This window comes from Macaca thibetana, chromosome 16, assembly GCF_024542745.1.
Source record: "Macaca thibetana thibetana isolate TM-01 chromosome 16, ASM2454274v1, whole genome shotgun sequence".
Lineage (NCBI taxonomy): Eukaryota > Metazoa > Chordata > Mammalia > Primates > Cercopithecidae > Macaca > Macaca thibetana.
In genome coordinates this window covers 45945902-45973826 of record NC_065593.1, presented here as the reverse complement: position 1 = coordinate 45973826, position 27925 = coordinate 45945902, and the positions used below count along the sequence as shown (strand labels likewise).

The window sequence follows — 27925 nt, the reverse complement described above, 5'->3', positions numbered from 1 at the left end:
TTACATAATCAATAAAAAAGATTTTAACATAATCTGTTCTTTTGTGTCCCAACAGCTCGAGATTTCTGTGGCTCCTCAAGATATTAGTCATAATCTTGGGACTTGGCGTTGCTGGTTTTATGTTCGGAAGCACGTTCCTTCAAGCAGTGTTCAGTAGCCTCAAGCCAGAGCTCCCAAGTCCTGCCCCGGATGTCCGGAAGCTGAAGCTTCTGCCTGAGGAACATCTCAGGAACCTCTTTTCCTACGATGGAATCTGGTGAGAGACTGAGTGTTCTTTCTTTCACCTTAGTGCACACATCTTCCTTGCTCCTCCTCTGGAGTACTGGCCCCATTGTACAGAAGGTTCTCTTGCTTTTCTAAACCTGTGCTGAATGCGCAAGTTACTGCAAGCCAGGATAGGGCTTGGTCTATAGGATCCAGTCTATGTCCTCTATAGCACCCAGTAAAATCCCTGCAAACTTTGGAGAGCATGTAGTTTTTGATCAAAACCGCAGAAAAGATGCTGCTTCTCTGTCCCTCTGCCCTCCTTTCATGGTGGGGTGAGATACAACTGACAGTCATGTAGCTCTCAGATTTAAAGAAGTTAGGTGCAGGGGATAATTCAAGAGGAAGAGTCTTCAGCCTTTCTCTGTCCCTACTTCCCTCCCTTTGTCCCTCTGTCTCTGTGAGGGGCCAGTGCAGGGGATTCCAGGGTCTCATCATCTCAGAACAGTTGGGTGTAGGAAAGAAGATTTTCAGAGTAAACTACACATTGGATTAGGACTCCGGTTTCCTCTCACCCACCAGCCTACCCACCCAATCCATATTTACAATCCTCTTGCTTGTTTCAGGCTGTTCCCGAAAAATCAGTGCAAATGTGAAGCCAACAAAGAGCGGGGAAGTTACAACTTTCAGGATGCCTATGACCAGAGCGACCTCCCAGCAGTGAAAGTGAGGAGACAGGCTGAATTTGAACACTTTCAGAGGAGGTAATGCAGGCCATGAAGGCTCTTGGGTTCTGAGATGGAACAAAAGCTCTCCCCATGTCCTGAGGGTGTGAGTCTTAAGAGAAAAAGCAGGAACGAATTCTCTCTCTTGCAAGGGTCCCTGGGAGGAACTATTAGGAATGAAACAAAAAGAAGGAATTGAGGAAATCATCCTTAAATGAAGATTTCCAAAACTTTGTATGTATAAAACATTTCATAACAACAACAAAAAGCTGGGGTTGGTGACACATGTCTGTAATTCTAGCATTTTGGGAGGCCAAGATGGGAGGATAGCTTGAGCCCAGGAGTTTGAGACCAGCTTGGGCAATATAGTGAGATCCCACCTCTACAAAAAAAAATTTTAAATTAGCCAGGCATGATGGTACACGCCTGTAGTCCCAGCTACTCAGGAGGCTGAAGTGAGAGGATCACTTGAGCCCAGGAAGTTGAAGCTGCAATGAGCCGTGAGCACACCACTGCATTCCAGCTTGGGCAACATATTGAAACTCTGTCTCCAACAAAAGCAAAAACAAACACAAAAAACAAAAGGAATGGAGATAGTTTGAAATATCTGGTGGTACAGCCTCCATGCACCCAGGCCATCATAGCAGGTGATTTTGTAGTCATCACCAAGTTGCCCTATTTTATTCACTTATATGTTGAGAGCATACTATCCCTGTGCTATATGCAAGGAGTGTATCATTTTGTTTTAGATTACAAGGAGTGTCAACACTCAGGTGTATCAACCAGGATTGTTGGTTGAAAAGGGCAGAACTTGGCTGGGCACGGTGGCTCACGCCTATAATTCCAGCACTTTGGGAGACTGAGGTGGGAGGATCACTTGAGGTCAGGAGTTTAAGACTAGCCTGGCCAACATGGTGAAACTCCATCTCTACTAAAAATACAAAAATTAGCCAGGTATGGTGGTACACGCTTGTAATCCCAACTGCTTGGGAAGCTGAGGCAGGAGAATCACTTGAACCCAGGAGGTGGAGGTTGTAGTGAGCCGAGATTGTGCCATTGCACTCCAGCCTGAGCAACAGAGCGAGACTTCATCTCAAAAAAAAGAAAAAAGAAAAAAGTAAACAAAACAAAAACAAACCAACAAACCAACAAAACAAAAACAAACAAACAAACAAACAAACAAAACAAGAAAAGGGCTGAACTTGGCCGGGCGCGGTGGCTCACGCCTGTAATCCCAGCACTTTGGGAGGCCGAGGTGGGCGGATCATGAGGTCAGGAGATGGAGACCATCCTGGCTAACATGGTGAAAACCTGTCTCTACTAAAAATACAAAAAATTAGCTGGGCGTGGTGGCGGGCGCCTGTAGTCCCAGCTACTCGGGAGGCTGAGGCAGGAGAATGGCATGAACCCGGGAGGCAGAGTTTACAGTGAGCCGAGATCACGCCACTGCACTCCAGCCTGGGTGACAGTGAGACTCTGTCTCAAAATAAATAAATAAATAAATAGGGCTGAACTTGATTCTGGATGACTTACATCAAAAGGGAATTTGTTAGAAGGATGCTGGGGCCTTACCAAACCCATAGGTGGTAGGATGTCCAGGCTGGGAAATCAGGTAAGAACTAAAGGAGCATGAAGAACTGGTCAGGCTCCAGGGCCATCTGGTCCCCATATTGTTGGTGCTTCTGCAATGAACTGTCCCCAGGTCACTACCTTAGTGCTCAATTAACTGAGCCTAACTCATGAATGGAAAGGAAGGGAAAGGGTACATCAGACCCCTCCAGGTTTGACTTTTGAAGCTAGCCACTGCCTTAGTCCATTTTCTGTTGCTATGGCAGAATACCACAGACGGGATAATTTATAAAGAAAAGCTAAGTTTATTTAGCTTATGATTCTGGAGGCTGAGAAGTCTAACAGCGTGGTGCTGGCATCTGGTGAAGTCTTCTTGCTGCATCATAACATGGTGGAGGGTATCACGTATTGAGAGGGCAAGAGCACATGCATCAGCTGAGGTCTCTCTTCCTCTTCTTCTTATAAAACCACCAGTCGCTTGGTTGGGCAAGGTGGCTCACGCCTGTAATTTCAGCACTTTGGGAGGCCAAGACAGGTGAACCACCTGAGGTCAGGAGTTTGAGACTAGCTTGGGCAACATGGCGAAACTCCATCTCTACTAAAAATATAAAAATTAGCCGGGTGTGGTGGTGAGTGCCTATAGTCCCAGATACTCAGGAGGCTGAGGCGGGAGACTCGCTTGAACCTGGGAAGTAGAGGTTGCAGTGAGCTGAGATCGGACCACTGGACTCACTCTAGTCTGGGTGACAGAGTGAGACTCCATCTCAAAACAACAACAACAACAACAACAAAAACCACCAGTCCCATCATGGAGTCCCTACCTGATGACCTTATCCTAATTAATTCCTAAAGGCCCCTACCTCCAAACAACATACGAATTGGGGAATTAAGTTTCTAACACATGAAATTTGGGGAACACATTCAAATTATAGTAGCCACTACCCTCCAAATTACATGCAAATGGAAGGCTCCCCAGAAGACAGATGGAGGCACTGTCTCCATCAGGAGGTGTTGAAAGCTGGACAGCCAGTGGAATACACAGGTGATGCTGGCATGGATTTCAACCCTGGTGCGCCTAGCTATGTGAGGAGCATCTGGTCTTGGTAGTTAACAGTGCTGCCGCAGCTGACTGACTGCATTCAGGTCCTGCATCCTCTACCTGCCAGCTAGGTGATCTTGGGCAAGCTGCTTAATCTCTGTAAAATGGGGATGCTAATAATACCTAGCTCCAGTCGGGCGTGGTGGCTCACTCCTGTAATCCCAGCACTTTGGGAGGCCGAGCCAGGCAGATCACCTGAGGTCAGGAGTTTGAGACCAGCCTGGCCAACATGGTGAAACCCCATGTATTAGTCAGGGTTCTCTTAGAGGGCCAGAACCAACAGGCGGGGGGCGGGGGGGGGGGGAGAGAGAGAGAGAGAGAGAGAGAGAGAGAGAGAGAGAGAGATTATTAAGTGTTAACTTACATGATCACAAGGTCCCACAATAGGCTGTCTGCAAGCTGAGGAGCAAAGAGAGCCAGTCCAAGTTCCAAAACTAAAGAACTTGGAGTCCAATGTTCAAGGGCAGGAAGCATCCAGCACAGGAGAAAGATATAGGCTGGGAGGCTAGGCTTTTCTCGTTGCTTCACGTTTTTCTGTCTGCTTTATATTTGATGGCAGCTGATTAGATGATGCCCACCCAATTAAGGGTGGGTCTGCCTTCCCCAGCCCACTGACTCAAATATCAATCTCCTTTGGCAACACCCTCACAGACACACCCTGGATCAGTATTGCATCCTTCAATCCAATTGAGTTGACATTTAGCGTTAACCATCACAAGTCCACCCTTTTGTCAACTTGAACCCATACACATCTCCTGAGATCATACATAATCTTCAAATAAAGACAATCATAAGGTCATAATTATGCCTAACATAATACAACTATCTTTCATACAACCAGAAACGCACCAATCCCCAATCCAAATACTATTACATAAAGTTAACAATACTTAGAATCTGATATGAAGTCAATAAATCTTATGTCACATGACAAAGGAAAAGGAAATAAAATGAAGATATTTTCTTAGTACAAGTGTGTATATGCACAAACATGTTTTTAACAAAAGAAGGAGGAAATACTCATGACGATTACAGTCCTCATTTCTGCAGCTGGTACCTGCAAGCACCTCAGCAGGTAATGTTTTTTTTTTTTTTCCTGGTGGAGTGACCCAAACCTTCATTCCTGAAGGGTCTGGGTCATTTGTAGTCCTGCCTGGATTGGGCTATTGTAGTTTCCCATTGACCTTAATCACAGGGCATGGTAATACTAAGAGACACCCTAATGGATCTCCTGTATTCCCTGTGCACTCTTCCTTACATCCGTTGTGGAGCAGTAGACTGATTTCATCTTGATGGCCTGGGTCAGTCACCCCAGCTAACACAGTAACTTCCTTCTTAGCCTGTTGACTTAAAGGTAGGAGGATCCCAAAGTGTCCAGGTGGCAATCTTAACTTCCACTTTAATGGAATCACTGTTGTGTATCCTGGTGGCAGCAGTCCTCCCTCTGGAACTAAGACCTCGAAGCCAGCAGAACATAATGTCGCAGGAACAGGAAGCAAAACTTTTGTTAGTGGATCACTAGGGGTGATGGTGACCCTTTGATTCCTGGACCCGTGAATCCTGGCCATGGAAGAAGCAGTACCACATATTGGACGCTGATTCAGAGCATACATGGCCTTCTGGAGAACTTTGCCTCAGCCCTGCAAAGTATTGTCACTTAGTTGGCACTATAATTGTGACTTCAAAAGGCCATTCCACCGTTCTATCAATCCAGCTGCTTCAGGATGATGGGGAATATGGTAAGACCAGTGAATTCCATGAGCATGAACCCGTTGCCTCACTTCTTCTTTTCTTTTCTTTTCTTTTCTTTTCTTTCTTTTTTTTTTTTTTTAAGATGGAGTTTTGTTCTTGTTGCCCAGGCTGGAGTGCAATGGCATGATCTCAGCTCACTGCAACCTCCTCCTCCCAGACTCGAGCAATTCTCCTATCTCAGCCACCCGAGTAGTGTTATTACAGGTGCACACCACCACGCCCAGCTAATTTTTGTATTTTTTATAGAGATGGGGTTTCCCCATGTTGCCCAGGCTGATTTTGGACTCCTAGCCTCAAGTGATCCCCCTATCTTGGCCTCCCAAAGTGCTAGGATTACAGGTGTGAGCCACCATGCCTGGCCCAACGCTGTCTTTTCTTAATTTCCACTGCTGACTGCTCTGTAGGGATTCCCAAATTCTAGCTAAGCCATGTGTCTAAACATTCCTGTCTGATTGAGGGCTCCTTAAGGTGAGACTGTAGTTTTCCAATCAGTCCAAGGGCTCTATGAGAGCTAAACAGTCCTCCATCAGACTGGAAGGTTCATGCTTACAAGGGCTATGTCTCCTCGCTTAGACTGGTACTTCCAAGGCTGGACTCTGTCCTTCTTTAGATTAGGGATTCCCTGAAGGTTGGCACTGCTCTTGCAGGATGTCTTCAGCTAATAAAATTACATATGATAAATAACCCAGAATCATTTGCTCCCTGGTCAATGTCACATAAGCTATATAAATCTCTGGAGTATATACAGGAGATATTTCACAATTTACATGCTTCTTTATATGTTGGGTGAGGTAATCTGGCAAAATTGTGTTTGGAGACCACATCTTATCCTCCAGAGAATGCATGACTGATGTGAAAGGAATGACCCAGGGATCCATATAGGATGACTAATTAAGAGGATGTCTGTGCCTCTTGTCTGTATCCTTGAAATTATGAGTAGAGCTTGATACTAGATGAGATCTCTGACTCAGTTGAGGCTGATTGGTCAATCTGATCCTGTGTGTTAGTGCTGTATTATACTTCCATTAAAAAGCAGCATGTGTAATGCTCCTCTAAGAAGAAGTTCATTTTTTTCTTCTTTTCTTGTTCTCTTTCCCTTCCTCCCTCCCTCCCTCTCTCTCTCTCTTTTTCTCTTTGTTTCTCTTTCTTCCTCCCTCCCTCTCTCTCTCTCTCTTTTTCTCTTTGTTTCTCTTTCTTCCTCCCTCCCTCCCTCCCCCCCCTCTCTCTTTCCTCCTTCCTTCCTTCCTTCCTTCCTTCCTTCCTTCCTTCCTTCCTTCCTTCCTTCCTTCCTTCCTTCCTTCCTTCCTTCCTTTCTTTCCTTTCTTTCCTTTCTTTCCTTTCTTTCTTTCTTGATAAAGTCTGCCTCTGCTGCCCAGGCTGGAGTGCAGTGGTGCAAACTCGGCTCACTGCAACCTCCACCTTCTGGGCTCAAGCAGTCCTCTCACCTCAGCCTCCCAAATAGCTGGGACTACAGGTGCATGCTACCATGCCTGACTAATTTTTGTAGTTTTTGTAGATATGGGGTTTTGCCATGTTGCCCAGGCTTGTCTTAAACTCCTGAGCTCAAGCAATCCACCCACCTCAGCCTCCCAAAGTGCTGGGAATACAGGCCTGAGCCACAGTGTCTGGCCAGAAAAAGTCCATTTTAACCCACTCCCCTGACCACTACCACTGCCATCCTCATCCCTTTCTTAAATGATAGGTTCCCTTGTAAACCCAGCTAAAGAGTCTGCCATTATGAATTTGGTATGTATTATTCCACACTATTTTTAAATACTGTTATATACATGTATGTTATATATATGTGTGTATGTGTATATATCCATATAAACATATACTGTTGGTTTTTTGTGTGTTTTAGTGTACTTGGTACCATAAAAACAAATCACTCTGAAATTTGTTTTTTTCATTCAATTATATACATATATATATATATTTCAGATTATAAATTTATTCAATGCAAAATAATCCTCTGGTTGGGTGCGGTGGCTCATGCCTGTAATTCTAGCACTTTGGGAGGCTGAGGCAGGCGGATCACTTGAGGTCAGAAACCCAGCTTGGCCACCATGGTGAAACCCTGTCTCTACTAAAAAATACAAAAATTAGCCGAGTGTGATGGTGGGCACCTGTAATCCCAGCTACTCAGGAGGCTGAGGCAGGAGAATTGCTTGAACCTGGGAGGTGGAGGTGGCAGTGAGCCAAGATCGTGCCACTGCACTCCAGCCTGGGTGACAGAGTGAGACCCTGTCTCAAAAAAAGCTAAAAACAAAACAAAAATCCTCTCCAATTTTACTGAGGTGGCTGACCACGTCCACGACCAAATCTGCCTCTTACTGGAATTTGGTTGTTGACGCAGCCTCAACCTTGGCTCTCTTGTTGACAGCAGGCTATTGGCTTCCCCACTTGTGGGTCTCGCAGGTGTCTCACCCTCCAGACCTTTAGGCGGAGACCTGCCAGTCTCTGCACAGCTGTGGTGTAGGGTGGCAGGCACAATCTTGGGGGGCAGATGGAGGTCATCGTGGAGATACCGGATACCCTCGTTGGTAAAGTACCCGTAGAAATGTCTCCAGGAAAACTGTTCCTGCACAAAGCCTCAGGACTTGAGAGACTGCATGACTTTCATGACATGAAGCTTGGCCACCGTGACTCCCTCCTTTAAAAGGAGTTCATAGAGCTGGGCGCGGTGGCTCACGCCTGTAATCCCAGCACTTTGGGAGGCCGAGGCCGGCGGATCATGAGGTCAAGAGATCAAGACCATCCTGGCCAACATGGTGAAACCCTGAGTCTACTAAAAATACAAAAATTAGCTGAGCGTGGTGGCACTTGCCTGTAGTCCCAGCTACTCAGGAGGCTGAGGCAGGAGAATTGCTTGAACCCAGGCGGTGGAGGTTGCAATGAGCTGAAATGGCGCCACTGCATTCCAGCCTGGCGACAAAGCGAGACCCTGTCTCAAAAAAAAAACAAAAAACAAAAATGAGTTCATAAATGGCATTCCTGTTCTTCTTAGGTGTCAACATCTCGGCGGCTGCAGGGTCCGGGGCCAGAACTGGAAAGGAGTATGAAATGTTTTTAAGAGCTATGTATATATCTAGTTCATCCCTCTTAATTGCAATATAGCTATGAATATGAATATGCTGCATTTTACTAAGCCATTTCCCTATTGAAAGGTAGATTGTTGAAAAACCTTCATTTTTACATTTATATTATTTACAATAAAATTACATTATATTTACATTATTTCCTTTTTCATTAAGACATATATAAGGGCCAGGCGCTGTGGCTCACGCCTGTAATCCCAACACTTTGGGAGGCCGAGGTGGGTGGATCACTTGAGGCCAGGAGTTCGAGACCAGCCTGGCCAACATGGTGAAACCCCATCTCTACAAAAAATACAAAAATTAGCCGGGCATGGTGGCGTGTGCCTGTAATCCAAGCTACTCAGGAGAATGAGGCAGGAAAATTGCTTGAACCCGGGAGGTGGAGTTTGCAGTGTGCCGAGATCGCACCACTGCACTCCAGCCTGGGTGACAGAGTGAGTGAGACTTCGTCTCAGAGAAAAGAAAAATACAGGGGCTGGGCGCGGTGGCTCAAGCCTGTAATCCCAGCACTTTGGGAGGCCGAAATGGGTGGATCACGAGGTCAGGAGATCAAGACCATCCTGGCTAACACGGTGAAACCCCGTCTCTACTAAAAAACTAGCCGGGCGAGGTGGCGGGCGCCTGTAGTCCCAGCTACTCAGGAGGCTGAGGCAGGAGAATGGCGTAAACCCGGGAGGCGGAGCTTGCAGTGAGCTGAGATCCAGCCACTGCACTCCAGCCTGGGCCACAGAGCGAGACTTCGTCTCAAAAAAAAAAAAAAAAAAAAAGAAAATTACATGTATAAGGATGTTCATTTCAAACAGTGCTGAAATGAACATTTTTATGCTTGTCCTATTGTTCACACATGCAAGCATTTCTCCTTTCACCTAGCATCTTACTTGCTAGATCCCAGGGTATGCCTTTTTTATTTTTGATAGATATTGCCAAATTTCCCTCAAGAGGGCTTGTGTGAACTCACACTTTCATGAGGAGTGTGTGTCACACCTTACGTACACCTAACACTTGCTATCATCAAATTTTCAAACTTTAATGAGAAAGGTATTCCATGTTCTTTTTTTAGATTCACATTTCCCTGATTGAAGCTGAGCATGTTTCATATGTTCATTGCCATTTGTATTTCCTCTTCTGTTAATTGCCTGTTTATGTTCTTTACCGTTTAAAAATTTTGTCTTTTTCATATTCCCGTAAGTATTCACTATGATGGTCTAATCTTTTTTTTCAAGGTAATTAAATGATCTCCTGGTTAAACTGAGTCCCGAAGGCTAACATTTCAACCATTATACCTTAGTCCCTCAAAAAACTAATGTTGCTGGATTGTGCTATGTGCTTGCTTTTGACTAAAGATTGTTATCAGCCTGTGGTGGTGGCTCACATTTGTAATCCGTAAAAATAGTTACTCTGTTTGCTCTAAAAATATTGTGACAACAATTACTCCCATATACACTTTCTTGTGATTTAGTTTATTTTTTATTTCAGTGGTAGGAGAAATTCCACTTCCCTTCAGGAATTGGTCTACTTCTTCCTTTGGGCAGTAAGGACCATGTAATGGTTGTCAATAGCTTTTTATCCTGGTTCCCATGAAGTTCAGATGTGACTTTGGTGTTTAGCTGCTGCAGCTGGGTGGGTCTCTACCATCTGATAATTTTATTTCTTCTTTTATGCTGGTCATGGTTTTTTTTTTTTTTTAAATGTGCTTTGTTAGCCAGGCATGGTGGCTTTCTCCTATAGTCCTGGCTTCTCTGAAGGCTGAGGTAGGAGGATCGCTTGAGCCCAGGGGTTGGAGACCAGTCTGGGCAACATAGTGAGACCCTATCTCTACAAAAAATTTTTAAAAATTAGCCGGGCTTGGTGGCATGTACCTGTAGTCCTGGCTATGAAAAGGCTGAGATGGGAGGACTGCCTGAGCCAGGGAGGTCAAGACTGCTGCGAGCTGTGATTGTGCCACTATACTCCAGCCCAGGCAACAAAGTGAAACCCTGTCTCAAAAACAAAAATGAGGCCAGGCGCAGTGGCTCATGCCTGTAATCCCAGCACTTTGGGAGGCCAAGGCAGGTGGATCACTTGAGATCAGGAGTTCAAGACCAGCCTGGCCAACATGGTGAAACCCTGCCTCTACTAAAAATACAAAAAAAATTAGCCAGGCATGGTGGTGCATTCCTATAATCCCAGCTACTCAGGAGGCTGAGGCAGGAGAATCGCTTGAACATGGGAGGCGGAGGTTGCATGAGCCGAGATAGTGCCACTGCACTCCAGCCTTGGTGACAGAGCGAGACTCCATCTCAAAAAAAAAAAAAAAAAAAAAAAGGCTTTGTTATAAACTACCTCAGTACCTTTGTGGAGGCCAGAAGAGGGAGGAAATAAGGACGGTGGGGTGAGAATGGAGGGAGACAGGGACAACCCAATTTTGATTTCTCCACATTGTCAGGGCAAGGCTCTGTGCACAGGCACCACTTTGAGAACAAACCAGGGACCAGAATCAGGGCAGCTGCTGATGTTTCTGTTCTCCTTCCTGCAGAGAAGGGCTGCCCCGCCCACTGCCCCTGCTGGCCCAGCCCAACCTCCCCTTTGGGTACCCGGTCCACGGAGTGGAGGTGATGCCCCTACACACAGTTCCCATTCCGGGTAAGTACATCCACATCCTGAGAGGCCCCAGACAACATTCTCACTCTTCTTAGGCAAAAGGAGGGAGAGGTCGGGTGCAGTGGCTCATGCCTGTAATCCCAGCACTTTGGGAGGCCAAGGCAAGAGTTCAAGGCTGCAGTGAGCTATCATCTTGCCAGTACACTCCAGCCTGGGTGACAGAGCGAGATCCTGCTATCTCTTAAAACAACAACAAAAAAGGGGCCGGGTGCTGTGGCTGGTGCCTGCCTATAATCTTAGCACTTTGGGAGGCTGAGGTGGGTGGGCTGCTTGAGCTCAGGAGTTCGAGACCAGCCTGGGCAATATGGCAAAACCCCGTCTCTATAAAAAATAGAAAAATTAGCTGGGTGTGGCGGTGGGCACCTGTAGTCCCAGCTACTTGTGGGGTTGAAGCAGAAGGCTTGCTTGAACTTGGGAGGTCGAGGCTGCAGTGAGCAGAGATTGTGCCGCTGCACTTCAGCCTGAGTGACAAAGTGAGACACTGTCTCAAAAATAAATAAATATATAAATAAATAAATAAATAATAAAAATAAAAGTATGGAGCAGGCATTCATTGGTACCTGCTGTGTACTCAGCACAAGGCAAGAAGCTTGATGTGATTTTTTTTTTTTTTTGATGGAGTCTTGCTCCATCTCTCAGGCTACAGTGCAGTAGCATGATCTCGAGTCACTGCAACCTCCACCACCCGGGTTCAAATGATCCTCCTGCCTCAGCCTCCCAAGTAGCTGAGATCACAGGCGTCCGCCACCACGCCTGGCTAATTTTTTGTATTTTTAGTAGAGACGGGTTTTCACCATGTTGGCCAGGCTGGTCTCGAATTCCTGACCTCAGGTGATCTGCTCACCTCGGCCTCCCAAAGTGCTGGGATTACAGGCATGAACCACCGAGCCTGGCCGGGAGTGCACTGTGAAAAGAATATTTCTGTTGGTTAAAACTGCCCTCCATGGTGGATTTTTACACACCCCTCTAGTTCAGCATCACATCCCTCATCAGAGTAAAGTGGAATATTATCAGAGGGACCAGAAGGATGAGCCTGCAGGCACAGACGTCCCCTCCCAGTGCAGAGATGTTGGATTCTGTGGGGCTGTCCAGTGAAGTCTTCTGCTTGTGGGCTCTTGGCATCTTGAGGCAAATAGCCCCCGGAAACCCGCAAGCTCCAGAAAAGACCTCCAAGTAAGGTCTGGGTGTGGTGACACCTGGGGATCTGACATACTTCATGGACCCAGCCTAGCTCTCTCTAGGTCCAGCACTGAGGAGCATGACAGATATCTGAAATTCACAAACCACACCTCAAACAGGTGAGATGAGAATGAGTGCCCGAGACACAGGGGTATGCAGGACATCAACAGATTGGCGCGCCCCACACAGAAGGAAGGGCAGGGTCCCAGACAGGGGACAAAGGGGCCAGGGAAGCAGAGGTGAGAGTTTAGTAAGTTATCAAGGCCACATAGAGAGGATGTATTTGAATTCAAATTTGAATTAGTCCTACTATGAGAACAGAGATAGATTCTAAAGTAAATGCATTTGGAGTCAAGCACTAGTGTTCTTGAATAGCCATCTTAAAAATTGTTTTTCATTTTGGATGATTCATTTCTTATTGTGGTAAAACATATATAACGCACTGGGCACAGTGGCTCATGCCTGTAATCCCAGCGCTTTGGGAGGCTAAGGCTGGTGGATCACTTGAGGTCAGGAGTTTGAGACCAGCCTGGCCAACGCGGTGAAACCCCATCTCTACTAAAAATACAAAAATTAGTCGAGTGTGGTGGCTCACACCTGTAGTCCCAGCTACTCGGGAGGCTGAGGCAGGAGAATCACTTGAACTCGGGAGGCAGAGGTTACAGTGAGTTGAGATTGCACCACTGCACTCCAGCCTGGGTGACAGAGTGAGACTCTGTCTTAAAAAAAAAAAAAAAAAATATATATATATATATATGTATATATGTTATATAGAAGTATATCTATTTTATATAGAAACATATATAGCATATATAAAAATGTATATGTTATATAGAAGTATATATATTTTATATAGAAATATATGTTACATTAGTACTATATATAAACATATATATTATATTAACATTATTTACAATACATGATATATAAACATAAAATTAACAATTTTAACCATTTTAAAGTGTATACTTCAGTGACACGAAGTATATTCATGTTGTTGTGCAACCATCAGTCACCACCAGAACTTTTCCATCATCCCCAACTGAAACTCTCTTCTCTAACTGAATTCCCCACTGTCCCTCTCCCCCGCCCCTGGCAACCACCATTCTGCTTTCTGTCTCTATGGGTTTGGCTACTCCAGGTGCCTTATACAAGATGATTCATTATTCATCCACCAGTTCCTCCCTTTCAGTAACACAGATTCCCAGAAGGAACGGAATTAATTCACAGCCTCCAAAGCTGAGGATGGGCATCAGAGGTTTTAGAACCGTTGGGGTTTGAGAAAGACCATGAAACAACACCTAACAGAGGCCTGGGGAGAGGAGCACATGTCAGCAAACACTCTGGGTGGGAAGTGACACTTGAGGGAGCCCTCAAGGATGTGCAGGAGTCCACGAGGTTGGCAAGAGCAGCGGGGAGCTGTGGTGTCTCTCACGAGCCGTTTTCTTTCCTTTTCCCTGTGTCCTCCAGGTCTCCAGTTTGAAGGACCCGATGCTCCCATCTACGAGGTGAGTCCTCCTCCCAGCCCCTCTTTGCACTTGGTGTCCTGTCCTCATTCCCTCAACTGCGGCTGCTCTCAGCCTTTGATGGACCCCCTGTCCAGATTTAAGGTCAGACATGAGCCCAAGGAGGGAGGGGAAGGAAGGGTGTGTAGAAAACTTCTAGCCTTGGGAGTGGCTGGAGTTCCAGAGAGGATTTCTCAGACCACACTGAAGAATGGGATCCATTGGCTGTTCCTGCTTCTGGTGTGAGAGGAAGCAGCCACCACAGCCATGGGCTCCGGCACGGCGTGGCCTCTGTCAGGGTTAAGGCTGGCAAGACAGATGGTGCTTGTGCCCTGCCTTTCTTTCCCCACTTTACGCAGCTCCACATTAAGGTCTTATGGTGCTATATCTGGTCAGTGGATGCAAATCGCGTCCCAAGAGGAGTCTGGGAAGTGTGGTTTTAGTTTTCCCACCTTTACATGTTAGTCAGAGGTTGGAATGGGTGATGAGGGAGCAGATAGGCAAGGCCTCTGCCATCTGTCACCGTTGGGTTCTTGTTTCTCTATGTTGTCTTCTTTTTTTGAGACAGGGTCTCACTCGGTCACCCAGGCTGGAGTGCAGTGGCGCAATCATGACTCACTGCAGACTTGACCTCCTGGGCTCAGGCAATCCTCCCACATCAGCCTGTGAGTAGCTGGGACTACAGGCACACACCAACAAAGCTGGTTAATTTTTTTTTTTTTAAAGACAGAGTCTCCCTCTGTCACCCAGCCTAGAGTGCAGTAGTGTGATCTCTGCTCACTGCAACCTCCACCTCCTGAGTTCAATTGATTCTCCTGCCTCAGCCTCCCAAGTAGCTGGGACTACAGGTGTGCACCACCACACCCAGCTAATTTTTTGTATTTTTAGTAGAGACAGCGTTTCACCACGTTGGCCAGGCTGGTCTCGAACTCCTGACCTCAAGTGATCCATCTTGACCTCCCAAAGTGCTGAGATTACAGGCATGAGCCACCGTGCCTGGCCCCTGGTTACCAATTTTTAGTAGAGATGTGGTCTCGCCATGTTGCCCAGGCTGGTTTTGAACTCCTGCACTCAAATGATCCTCCCACCTCGGTCTCCCAAAGCACTGGGATTACAGGCATGAGCCATCATGCCTGGCTATATTGTCTTCTTCGTAGTCCTACTCTGGACCTGAATTCCCTGCTGCGTGTAGTTCCGTGCTTACCATCTCTCTTCCACACTGGAATATAAGCTTCATGAAGGCATTTACTGCTGTTTTCCCAGTGCCTGTAACTCGGTTTTTATTTATTTATTTATTTATTTATTTATTTATTTATTTATTTTTGAGATGAAGTCTCACTCTTGTCCCCAACGCTGGAGTGCAATGGCACAATCTTGGCTCACTGCAACCTCTGCCTCCCAGGTTTAAGCGATTTTCCTGCCTCAGCCTCCCGAGTAGCTGGGATTACAGGCGCCTGCCAGCACGCCTGGCTTATTTTTGTATTTTTAGTAGAGACAGGGTTTCACCATGTTGGCCAGGCGGGTCTTGAACTCCTGACCTCAGGTGATCCATCCGCCTCAGCCTCCCAAAGTGCTGGGATTACAGGCGTGAGCCACCGCACCCGGCCTGTAACACGGTTTTTAGAAAGTATCTGTCGACTGACTAGTGTCAACAGTGTTGGGAGTGACACTGTCCAGTTTCCTTTAATAGATAACTGTGATGACTCACAGAAGACAAGAGAAGAGAGTGGCTGTGGGGGTAGCAATGAGGTGGAGAGGAGTAAGCCAGTTCTAGTTGCATTTTGGAGGCAGAGCTGAGAGGACTTGCCGCCGGACGGGCTGTCTGTGTGGAGAAAAGGGCAGAGCAAGGAGGACTTCCCTTGGGGCCTGGAATAGCTGAGTGGATGGAGGCGCCATCCGCAAGGCAGAGGGAACGGAGGTGAGGGTGGGAGGAAATGGGTTTACAGAGGAAAATCAGTAGTTCCATTTTGAAGACAACAGGTTTGAGTTGCTTGTGAAATGTTCCAGCAGTTGGATCTCAGAAAGGTGAGCTGAGACCTACTACAATGTGACCCCATCTGCAAAAGAACGGGTTTTAAAGCCATGGGAACAGATGTAATCTAGCAGGAAGGTGTGGAGTGAGAAGGGAAAAAAGTCTAGGATTGGAGTTTGAGACCAGCCTGGCAAACATGGCAAAAGCCCGTCTCTACTAAAAATACAAAAACAAATTAGCCAGGTGTGGTGGCTTATGCCTGTAACCCCAGCTACTCGGGAGGCTGGGGCAGGAGAATTGCTTGAACCTGGGAGGCGGAGGTTGCAGTGAGCTGAGATTGTGCCACTGCGCTCCAGCCTGGGTGACAGAGCAAGCCTCCATCTCAAAAAAAAAAAAAAAAAAAAAAAAAAAAAAGCATCCAGATCATGTTCTGAAAAACTCCATTTGGAGATAGAGAGAGAGAGGAGGAGGAGGAGTTGTCAAAGAGAGGTCAAAAAAGGCCGTGGGTCTTTTTTGTCACGAAGAATGGAACCCTGCAAGCTGAGAGATGGGAATGTTTCCAGAAATGGGTCCTTTCATCCTTGGGGCCCTAGGACTTGGGGGTTTGGGGGCGGGGGCGCTAGCACAGTGACTCCCTGCAGAGCCAGCCCTACACTGTCAAGGGCACCCTGGTGCTTCTCCCCTCACCCTTATGTGCTCTGCCGTGGCTCCTGGCCTGGGTATGTGTGGACCTTTCCAGAGAGATATTTTCCAATCTCTGCATTGAGCATCATTCTACCTCACCCACCCTAGGTCACCCTGACAGCTTCTCTGGGGACACTGAACACCCTTGCTGACGTCCCAGACAGTGTAGTGCAGGGCAGAGGCCAGAAGCAGCTTACCATTTCTACCAGTGACCGGAAGCTGTTGAACTTCATCCTTCAGCACGTGACATACACCAGCACGGGGTACCAGCACCAGAAGGTGGACATAGGTGAGAGCCTGTCCTTGGGGTGCAAAATGCTTAGGGATCCAGAAGATCCCTCTGGGCCCTCTCAAAGTCGTCCTCCTTCAGGAAGCCTGCCTGTTTTTGTGTGTTTTTTGTTTGTTTGTTTGAGACAGAGTCTCACTCTGCCACCCAGGCTGGAGTGCAGTGTTGTGATCTCTGCTCACTGCAACCTCCACCCCCCAGGTTTAAGCGATTCTCCTGCCTCAACCTCCCAAGTAGCTAGGATTACAGGCGCCTGCCACCATGCCCGGCTAATTTTTGTATTTTGAATAGAGACAGGGTTTCACCATCTTGGCCAGGCTGGTCTTGAACTCCTGACCTCATGATCTCCCTGCCTCGGCCTCCCAAAGTGCTGGCATTACAGGCGTGAACTACTGCACCCAGCCTGCCTGCCTGCTTTTAAGATTCCTGCCCTCTTTCTTCTTTCTAACCCCAGACACATAACTTCATAATTGCAGTACCCAGTACTAACCCCACATTGCCATTGACCCCATTGAGCCACTCGGGGAGAGAACAAATCATGCTGTGCGCGTTGCACATGGTGAGAACCATCCAGTTCTGCCCCCAGTCCTCTGCTGCTCTCAGAGCTGAAGATTTCCACTGCAGTAGAGGAGGGAGCCAGCCTGTGCCTCAGCATCTTGTCTTGGGCACTAATAGGAAAGAACTGGGAGAACTCCCCGTTCCAAGGGCAGTGACTTTGTCTCTCCCCTCCTTCCCTCCCACCAAGAAGTTCTAGGGAGAACAATCCCTGCCACTCTCAGGGCAGCCTGGGTTTCTTTCTGGATGAGTTAAAAGCACCCTTTTCTCTTTTGACCAGATACACAGGATGCATTCCCAGGACACCAGCGGAAAAAAATGTAACAGGGTTACAGATGATATTCATGGTCACTAGCTAAAGAGTTAATTCTCCCCACCTTCAGATTTTCAAACATTCCTCTTCACAAGATTACCCTGTGAGGCAAAATAGGGTGGGTATTGTTATCCTGGTTTTGCAGACAGAGAAAAAAGTCAGATAGGAAATGGTAAAGTCAAACTTAGCCCAGACCCTCTGGTTTCAAGCCCACTCCACCCTACCACATCCTCACAGAGGAAGGAATGTGAACTTAGGAGTCATTGAGCACGTTGCCCCAGGGACACAGCAAGGCGGAAGCCTGAATGCCAGATACTCTATGGGGTCCTTAATCTCATCCCAGCCAGGACTCTCCCCACCAAACCTGCACTCGCCTGTCATGGTGGCTTCCCGGGGTGGCATGGAGTTTGATCCAGACATGATACTGCCTGTGCCATGACCTTATTTCTCCCTCCAGTGAGTCTGGAGTCCCGGTCCTCAGTGGCCAAGTTTCCAGTGACCATCCGCCATCCTGTCATACCCAAGCTATACGACCCTGGACCAGGTAAGGCCCTTGTCCTTGGGGCTCCATGGTGGCACCCTGTGAAGCTATTGGTGAAATTCAGAAGGGATCACCTCTGAGACGGAGGATAATTGATCAAAATGACAGCTCTGATATGCTCCCTGACAAGCTTTGTTGGGAGGAAAAAACTTCTAGGACACAGTCCCCTAAAATTGCTCAATGATATTTAACTTATTTTGTGGTTGTGTGCTAGTTTTGGGAAAGAAAAGCCAATGAATTATAACATTTTAGTAAGTAATAATAATAAAAAGAGTGGTACTGAATCAAATTGGAAATCCAGATATAAACCCAGTACATGTTGGAATTTCACTGTGTGATAAAGACAACTTGTCTGGCTGGGCGCGGTGGCTCACGTCTGTAATCTCAACACTTTGGAAGGCCTAGGTGGGCGGATCACCTGGTCTTTCAAGACCAGCCTAGCATATGGTGAAACCCCACCTCTACTAAAAATACACAAATTAGCCGCGCGTGGCGGCGTGCGCCTGTAATCCCAGCTACTCGGGAGGCTGAGGCAGGAGAATCTCTTGAACCTAGGAGGTGGAGGTTTCAGTGAGCTGAGATTACGCCACTTCACTCCAGCCTAGGCAATAGAGCAAGACTCTGTCTCAAAAAAAAGAGAGAGAGAGAGAGACAGCTTGTCAAATTAAAGGAGGGCAAATGAACAAATTAAAAATGGGCTTTTCAAAAAATTATGTGAGATAATGGTGTAGCTATAAGAAAGATAAAAAGCTGGATCCAAGTGTGATGGCACCTGTAATCCAGCTCACACCTCTAATCTCAGCTACTCAGGAGGCAGAGATGGGAGGGTGGCTTGAGCCTGGGAAGTTGAAGCTGCAGTGAGCCACGATCACCACTATACTCCAGCCTGTGCAACGGAGCAAGACCCTGTCTCAAAAAAAAATTAACAATTGAAAAATAACTTTTAAATTAGAAGTAAAACTTGAATCTATGCCACAGTTCATACCAAGATAAATTCCAATTGGTCAGATATCTAAATACGTTTTAAAGTACTAGAAAAAAAACTTGTAGTTTAAAAGTCAGCCAGGTGTGGTGGCGTGCACCTGTAATCCCAGCTATTGCAGGGCTGATGCAGAAGAATCATTTGAACCCTGGAGGCAAAGGTTGCAGGGAGCCGAGATCCTGCCATTGCATTCCAGCCTGGGTGACAGGGCAAGACTCTGTCTCAAAAAAAAAAAAAAATTGTAGTTTAAAAAGCAATCTTAGGGTATAAGGCATGACACAAAACTCAGAGACCATAAAGAAAAAAAATAAAAATATAAAATATATAAAATTTTATATATTAAAATTAGCAAATTTTAATAAGTAAAGTCATATAACAAATGACAAATTGGGAAAAAATCTTTAATTCACGTTAAAGACAAAGGTCTAATTTTACTTAAGGGCATCTATGGGCCGGGCGCAGTGGCTCACGCCTGTAATCCCAACACTTTTGGAGGCCGAGACTGGCAGATCACGAGGTCAGGAGATCGAGACCACCTGGCTAACACGGTGAAATCCCATGTCTACTAAAAATACAAAAAATTATGGCCGGGCGCGGTGGCTCAAGCCTGTAATCCCAGCACTTTGGGAGGCCGAGACGGGTGGATCACGAGGTCAGGAGATCGAGACCATCCTGGTGAACACAGTGAAACCCCGTCTCTACTAAAAACTACAAAAAACTAGCCGGGCGAGGTGGCGGGCACCTGTAGTCCCAGCTACTTGGGAGGCTGAGGCAGGAGAATGGCGTGAACCCGGGAGGCGGAGCTTGCAGTGAGCTGAGATCAGGCCACTGCACTCCAGCCTGGGTGACAGAGCGAGACTCCGTCTCAAAAAAAAAAAAAAAAAAAAAAAAAAAAAAAAAAAAAAAAAAATTAGCCAGGCGTGTTGGCAGGTGCCTGTAGTCCCAGCTACTCGGGAGACTGAAGCAGGAGAATAGCGTGAACCCGGGAGGCGGAGATTGCAGTGAGCTGAGATCACGCCACTGCACTCCAGCTTGGGGGACAGAGTAAGACTCTGTCTCAAAAAAAAAAAAAAAAAGCATCTATGAATCAATAAGAAAATAACACCCAATAATGGAAAAATGCGCAGTTCAGAAAAAATTAAATTCAGCAACACTTTTAGCCGTTAAAATATATGCCCACTCTCACACTGAGAAAAGTGCATATGAAAACTACTTTCACATCAAAAAGGTTTTGGACAGGGCTAGAAAAACAGCATATCAATTGCAGTTAGGAATGCAAATTGGCACCTCTCTGGAGGCAATTTGGCAATACCTATCAACATTTTAAATGTGTTTAAATGTTTAAATATCCTTTAGGCCGGCAATTCCATTTCTATAAATTATCCTACAGATATTAATATATGTGTGAAACGACATTTGTTTGAGGTTATTTATTGCAGCACTGTTTGCAATGACAAAAAACAGAATGGGCTGGGCACAGTGGTTCACACCAGTAATCCCAGCATTTTGGGAGGCCAAGGTGAGCAGATCACTTAAGGTCAGGAGTTCAGGATCAGCCTGGCCAACATGGTGAAAACCCATCTCTACTAAAAATCCAAAAAATCCAAAATCGGGCATGGTGGTACATGTCTGTATTCCCTGCTACTTGGGAGGCTAAAGCAGGAGAATCGCTTGAACCTAGGAGGCAGAGTTTGCAGTGAGCTGAGATCACGCCACTGCACTCCAGTCTGGGTGACAGAGCCAGAACCTGTCTAAAAAAAAGGGGCAAGAGGGTGGCACAGGGGGAGGGTTCTGGAACAACTGCTGTCCAAACGACTTCTGATTTTTGTCATTCTAGGAAAGTGGCTCTGTGTACTCACCCACTAACAGGTAGGGTTGTGGCTTCCAGCATGCATTAACTCCAGCTGGCCCCATGCCATGCAGACACGGGAACTGCACAGTCCGATGCCAGTTCTCCGTTTAGTGGCTGAATCCCAAACACACCTGTAGCTCCAGTTGTGACGTCATGGGGTCTTTTCCGTAGGAAAGCTGTCCGCTCTCCAGTCTCTTGTACGTCACATGCCTTAAGATAGACAATTCGGTCCAGGCCTTGCAATCTCCAAGTAAACGTATTTCTAACCATGTCTTCCTGAGGATAGAGATCAGGTAAGCTTTTCTCTAGGAGTTGCAGATGATGGTAGAAGCAAGTCTCAAGATTTGTAGATGTTTTCTCCTCTTCCTGGGCTCCATGACCCTCCATATTGAACCCTTAGATGGCACAGAATCTGATCTCCATGATTCTGTGCATTTCAACTCCTAATACTAAGACGAAGACCAGGAGCATGTAATCCCAGCACTTTAGGAGGCCGAGGCAGGCAGATCACCTGAGGTCAGAAGTTTGAGACCAGGAGACTAGGAGTTGAGACCATCCTGGCCAACATAGTGAAACCCCATCTCTACTAAAAATACAAAATTAGCCAGGTGTGCTGGCACATGCCTATAATCCCAGCTACTTGGGAGGCTGAGGCAGAAGAATCACTTGAACCTGGGAGGCGGAGGTTGCAGTGAGCCGAGATTGCACCATTGCATTCCAGCCTGGGCAACAGAAGCAAAACTCCATCTCAAAAAAAAAAAAATAATAAAATAAATAAATAAATAAATAGCAGATCACAAGCGAAGTGCTAACAGGCAGGAGGTGTAAAATAAAGCATTCAGACAGACAGTTGGGAAATGACATAGTGGAGCCAACAGAACCAGGAAATGCAACAAATTGGGTATGTTGTAAATGTCTTTATTTTCTAATGCAACTGACAAACTCGTATTAAGCACCTCCTGGGTACAAGAGGCATGAGACCCACAGACACTGACAGGTTATGGCAGAAATAAGCCATTGGATCAAAGCAGGAAAAGACAGTGAAGCTTCCTACAGGACAGAGCTCTGACACCCACTGTTTTCTGCCCAGAGAGGAAGCTCAGAAACCTGGTTACCATTGCCACCAAGACTTTCCTCCGCCCCCACAAGCTCATGATCATGCTCCAGAGTATTCGAGAGTATTACCCAGACTTGACCGTGATAGTGGCTGACGACAGCAAGAAGCCCCTGGAAATTAAAGACAACCACGTGGAGTATTACACTATGCCCTTTGGGAAGGTATGTCCCTCTCAGATTGGGGGGCACCTGCATTCCAGGACAAGAGGGCCCCAGGGTCAGGTTCCACCCTGGATGGGGCCGCTTCCTCAAGGGTCTTCCCAAGAAAGCAGGGTCCAGGAGTAGGAGTGGGTGAGGGCTGTCCTCTGAGTCCCCTTGCTGATTCAGAGAGAAATTGGTCAGCCTCACTTTTCCGCATTCATGAGGTGGTTATTCCACCTTTCCTCATTTTTTTTTTTCTTTCCCTTTTTTTTTTTTTTTTGAGATGGAGTCTTGCTCTGTCGCTCAGGCTGCAGTGCAGTAGCATGATCTCAGCTCACTGCAACCTCCACCTCCTGAATTCAAGTGATTCTCCTGCCTCGGCCTCCCGAGTAGGTGGGACCACGAGCGTGCACCACCACACCAGGCTTTTTTTTGTATTTTTAGTAGAGACGGGGTTTCACCATGTTGGGCAGGCTGGTCTCAAACTCCTGACCTTAGGTGACCCGCCTGTCTTGGTTTCCCAAAGTACTGGGATTACAGATGTGAGCCACCACGCCCAGTCTCTCATTTCTATTTTTTTATTTTTCATTTTTTTGAGATGGAGTCTTGCTCTGTCACCTAGGCTGGAGTGCAGTGGTGCAATCATGGTGATCATGGCAGCCTCAACCGTAAAGTCTCAAGTGATTTTCTCACCTCTGCCTCCCTAGTAGCTGGGACTACAGGCATGCACCATGATGCCAGGCTAATTTTTAAAATTTTTTGTAGAGATGGGGTCTCACTGTGTTGGCCAGGTTGGTCTCGAACTCCTGGGCTCAAGTGTTCCTTCCACCTAGGCTTCCCAAAGTGCTGGAATTACAGGCATGAGCCACTGTACCCTGCTCCCATCTTTCCTCATTTCTGATGTGGAAATTGACTGGGGTCCTTACAGTGACTTGAGGTCTCTGACATCCCAAAGATTCCTGACATGTAGAGAAATCTCTCATCTCCATGATTCTACCAAAGCTAGGGTCTTGGCCTCTCTCTCCTCTTTCTCTCTCTCCCTCTTTCTCCTTGACTCTCCCTCCCCACTCTCTTTCTCTCTCCTTCTCCCTCTCTTCTTCCCACCCTCCCGCTCTCCCCTTCCTCTCTTTCTCCCCACTCTCTCTTTCTCTCTCCCTCTCTTCTTCCAACCCTCCCTCTCTCCCCCTGCCTCCCTCTCTGCCTCCCCGCTCTTTCTCTCTCCCTCTTATTCCCACCCTCCCTCTCTTCCCCTGCCTCTCTCTCTCTCTGCCTCCCTGCTCTCTCTTTCTCTTTCCCTTTCTTCTTCCCACCCTCCCTCTCTCCCCCCACCTCTCTCTCTTCCTCCCCACTCTCTCTTTCTCTCTCCCTCTCCCTCTCTTCTTCACACCCTCCCTCTCTCTACCCGCACCTCTCTCTCTCCTTGCTACTCTCTCCCTCTCTCATTTTTTTCCTCCCTCTCTCTCCCCCTTCCTTCCTCCAAGGACAAAGGAGGAAGTGAATATTATACATACCAGACGTCCCTCAAACTTGACATCTTACAGGAGACAAAAGGAGAGCCATAGAAACTGTCATGTGAAAAGGGACTTCAGCCAATTCATATAGGCCATAGAGCCAAAGAGTGACTTTCTAGCCTTTTTTTGTCTCAGTCTTTGATCCACATAGTCACTGTCCCTTCCAGACTTTCTCTGAGACATGGACTTCCTTCAACCCTGTGGTTCTCAGCCTTGGCTTTACATTGGATTCGCTCGCACCGGTTCTAAAGGAATTTGTCTGCAGTGCATGCAGCCTGGCCGTTGGAAATTTAGAAAGCGCCCCCAGGTGATTCTAATATGTAATATGGGCAACCACTCCTTCAACCTCATTTCATCTATAGGGTTGGTTTGCTGGTAGGAACCTGGCCATATCTCAGGTGACCACCAAATACGTTCTCTGGGTGGACGATGATTTTCTCTTCAACGAGAAGACCAAGATTGAGGTGCTGGTGGATGTCCTGGAGAAAACGGAACTGGACGTGGTAAGGGACAGTTGCCAGTTTTACCCAGCCGCAATCTGTAGAGATGGAGAAGGAGGGAGATGAGAGCGGGAAGAAATACATGAGAAGAGGAGGGGGAGGGAGGGGAGGGAGAGGGGCTGGCACAGGAGGTGAATAGGCCAGTGCAACCCAGGTGGAGAGTGCTGCACCAGCTCAGGCCTCCACACTGACTTCTCTTTGAGTAAATTACAACCCCTCCCTAATTTGCAATTGTTTTCCTTTATTGGTGTGTTTATGCAGAATTTCTAACTTCCTCCATTGACTAGTATGAGATTAAAAACAGCAGCCCTCTGGTTCTGTCACACAACATTAAAAACAGTATAAATGGTACAAAGCTTTAAAAGCACACATGGCACTAATGACATTTTTAAAAAGAATAAGAAGAAAATAATAAAAACAGCCTAGGCGTGGTGTCTCACACCTGTAGTCCCAGCCCTTTGGGAGGCTGAAGCAGGGTGATCACTTGAGCCCAGGAGTTCAAGACCAGCTTGGGCAACATGGCAAAACCTCATCCGTACAAAGAAATAAAAAAAATTAGCCAGGGGTGGTGGTGTGCATCTGTAGTTCAAGCTACTCAGGAGCTGAGGTGGGAGGATCACCTGAGCCCAGGAGGTCGAGGATGCAGTGAGCTGAGATTGTGTCACTGCGCTCCAGCCTGGACGACAGAGTGATACCTGTCTCAAAAAAAGAAAAGAAAAGAATAAAAACATCAAAAGCAAATTCACCGTAGAAAAGAAAAAGGGGCATGGATGAGAAGGTAAGTGGTGTCGTGACCACAGTTAACTCTACTGCAAGTGGACAATCTGCAAAACACCTAGATCAGCAAAGACATCTCGGCAACTCGTACAGAGACCAGAGCACAATAACTTAAGAAAGAAGATGTTCCAGCTCATGTAACAAGCACACTGGCAGCTGAGCTGGCTTCAGGATCATCCTGGATCAGCTTCCTTTTCTTGTTGCTCCTCGATCCTTTGGTTCCCGGCTGCATGGTCAGGAGGAAGATGGGAAGAGGAAGTGAAGGGAGAGCAGGTTTCTTTTAAGGATGTGATGTAAACATTTCTCGCATCAGTTCTAAATCATATCCCTTCAGCCAGAACTTGGTCACACAGTGAAACCTTGCTGCAAGGGAGGTCGGGAAATGCAGTCTTTTTTTCCTTAAATAACAAATGGGCTTTTGTTTTTTTTTTATAGATTGGGGGGCCCAGGTGCAGATAGCTTATACACGTGTCTTTCGTAGTGCTGAAGTCTGGGCTTTTAGTGTACCCTTTACCCGCATAGCGAACATTGTACCCAACAGGTAATTTTTCAACCCTCACCCAGTCTTCTCTTTTTTTTTTTGAGACAGAGTCTTGCTCTGTCACCCAGGCTGGAGTGCAGTGGCACGATCTCGGCTCACTGCAGCCTCTATCTCCTGGGTTCAAGTGATTCTCCTACCTCAGCCTCCCGAGTAGCTGGAACCATAGGCAGATGCCACTGTGCCCAGCTGATTTTTGTATTTTTAGTAGAGACAGGGTCTCACCATATTGGCCAGGCTGCTCTCGAACTCCTGACCTCAGGAGATCCACCCACCTCAGCCTCCCAAAGTGCTGGGATTACGGGCGTGAGCCACCATGCCCGGCCTAACCCTCGACCACTCTTAACCTCCTACCTTTTGTATTCCCCGGTGTCTGTTATTCCACTCTGTATGCCCATGTGTACCCATTGTTTAGCTCCCGGAAATGCAGTCTTTAGCTGACTAGTTGACTATGTCATAAAACTCAGAAGCGTCATTTACTAAAAGGAAGAAGGAAAGAACAGGTGATGGGGGACAATGAGCAGACTTTACCATGTCCCCCTTAGAAGATTATGATTCTTTCAGAGATAGATGTACTTGCTCATCTGTTGTGCTCAGGCTCAAACATGAAAATACACGTCTCTTCTGTGAGTTCATGGATAGGCAGTTCAGAGAGGTAAGCCAGGAGCAGAAAATAGTAGGAAGACACCTCGAGACAAACAGCTCCCTGCAAGACATCTAACAAGTGGAAATTCCGCAAATGGACCAGTGCACACGGGCTGCCTCTTACCCATACTGCAGTACTCGTCTCCCAGTGGAAGGGAGTGAGTTACCTTCTTCTGGAAAGATAACCTTCTTTGGTCTTGGGTAAGGGCTACTCATGCCAAGGAGATTTTCTGGGGTACGCAGGAAATAAAAGAGCCCAGGGACCCAACAGTAGTCTAGTGAAAGCCGTGGCCACAACAGCAAAAAGGCAGTTCCTGAGGGATAATTTGAAGGATAGATAGAGAAATAACAATTCTTGTTATAACCAAGGTGCAGTCCAGCAAGGCTTCCTGGAAGAGGCAGGATGAATATTGATCTGCACTCTCTAACATGGGTTTCTCTGCCTGCTGGTTAGGTAGGCGGCAGTGTGCTGGGAAATGTGTTCCAGTTTAAGTTGTTGCTGGAACAGAGTGAGAACGGGGCCTGCCTTCACAAGAGGACGGGATTTTTCCAACCCCTGGATGGCTTCCCCAACTGTGTGGTGACCAGTGGCGTGGTCAACTTCTTCCTGGCCCATACGGAGCGACTCCAAAGAGTTGGCTTTGATCCCCGCCTGCAACGAGTGGCTCACTCAGGTGGGAAGGCTGAAAGAGTGAGGAAGGGAGCTGGGCTGGGAATTAGCTACAAAAGTTTGTTCTTTCCAAGGGCTGTACCCAGCTGGCTGATGGTGGTCGCCTGCCCAGCAGCAGTATGTCCTTTTCCCCTTTCTCCCCAGACTAGGGAGCTCTTGATCTCTCTGACCTCCCTCCTCACGTCTCTTTGACTTCTGTGTATCCTGTAGGCTGCCCTTCTTTTCCTTTCTCTTCCTTTCCTTACAGCTCTGTCTTCTTCCTCCTTTCCCATGCTGCTTCATATTCTATTTTTCCAGAAATCCTGTCCTGTTAACTGCTCTCTCTTTCCCTCTTACTCCATCAGCCCTGGAGTCCACAGTTCTGTCCAGTTTGAAAGCCAATCTGTGCCTCTCTGCCTCTGTGCCCATATCTCTGCCTGAGAAATGAGATTATTTATTTCCTTCCAGCTCATCAGCAGGGACAGGCTCCTAGAGTTAAGGGTGTGGCTTCACGTGGGGCTTCACAGTTCACACTCTCCAGTGTATGAACTGTGTCCTCTCCCTGGGACTCTCCCCCCTCAGACCTGGAATAGTACCCATTTTTCTGACCACAGCTCCCACTTCCTTCTGCTCTCCCTCTCTTTGCAGAATTCTTCATTGATGGGCTGGGGACCCTACTCGTGGGGTCATGCCCAGAAGTGATTATAGGTCACCAGTCTCGGTCTCCAGTGGTGGACTCAGAGCTGGCTGCCCTAGAGAAGACCTACAATACATACCGGTCCAACACCCTCGCCCAGGTCCAGTTCAAGCTGGCTCTCCACTACTTCAAGAACCATCTCCAATGTGCCACATAAAGGTGTGAGGGCATAGGAGAAACACTAGACTGGCTGGTTATGGTATCTATAGCAGGCCACCAAAAACTGGACTCCTGATAGGTGAACATTGTAGCAAACCAGCTGGTGAGTAGGGCAAAGGGAAATGGCTCAGTTACTGAAGTACCAATCAAAGGTGAAGGGTCGTTAGAAATGAACCAGTCGGCCGGGCGCGGTGGCTCAAGCCTGTAATCCCAGCACTTTGGGAGGCCGAGACGGG

At 47.1% G+C, this 27925-nt stretch overlaps 2 protein-coding genes across 9 annotated transcripts in view; one reads left to right on the top strand and one right to left on the bottom strand.

Moving 5' to 3' along the window:
• Positions 1–27925, bottom strand: part of SNF8 (SNF8 subunit of ESCRT-II) — a 576904-nt gene that overhangs the window by 198212 nt on the left and 350767 nt on the right. The window contains exon 1 of one of the 8 annotated variants that reach the window (XM_050765710.1): positions 6564–6567. The exons of the other annotated variants lie outside the window; for them this stretch is intronic. The gene's annotated coding sequence lies outside the window, so the exon portion shown is untranslated. Of the gene's footprint in view, positions 1–6563; positions 6568–27925 lie in introns of those variants that run through there. 8 annotated transcript variants of the gene reach the window in all.
• B4GALNT2 (beta-1,4-N-acetyl-galactosaminyltransferase 2) lies at positions 62–27863 on the top strand. The gene is made up of 10 exons (XM_050765726.1): positions 62–256; positions 831–968; positions 10963–11069; positions 13737–13774; positions 16536–16716; positions 18039–18125; positions 22047–22234; positions 24087–24227; positions 26639–26858; positions 27482–27863. The coding sequence occupies exons 1-10, from the start codon at positions 120–122 to the stop codon at positions 27685–27687; spliced, it is 1443 nt and encodes a 480-aa protein (XP_050621683.1). The 5' UTR covers positions 62–119; the 3' UTR covers positions 27688–27863.

Bases quoted from the DNA above. Each gene is read 5' to 3' on its own strand.
- B4GALNT2 (XM_050765726.1), top strand. From the start codon at position 120: ATGTTCGGAAGCACGTTCCTTCAAGCAGTGTTCAGTAGCCTCAAGCCA. The intron at 11,070-13,736 runs GTAAGTACATCC...TGTGTCCTCCAG, and splicing joins ACACACAGTTCCCATTCCGG to GTCTCCAGTTTGAAGGACCC. The intron at 13,775-16,535 runs GTGAGTCCTCCT...CACCCACCCTAG, and splicing joins CCGATGCTCCCATCTACGAG to GTCACCCTGACAGCTTCTCT.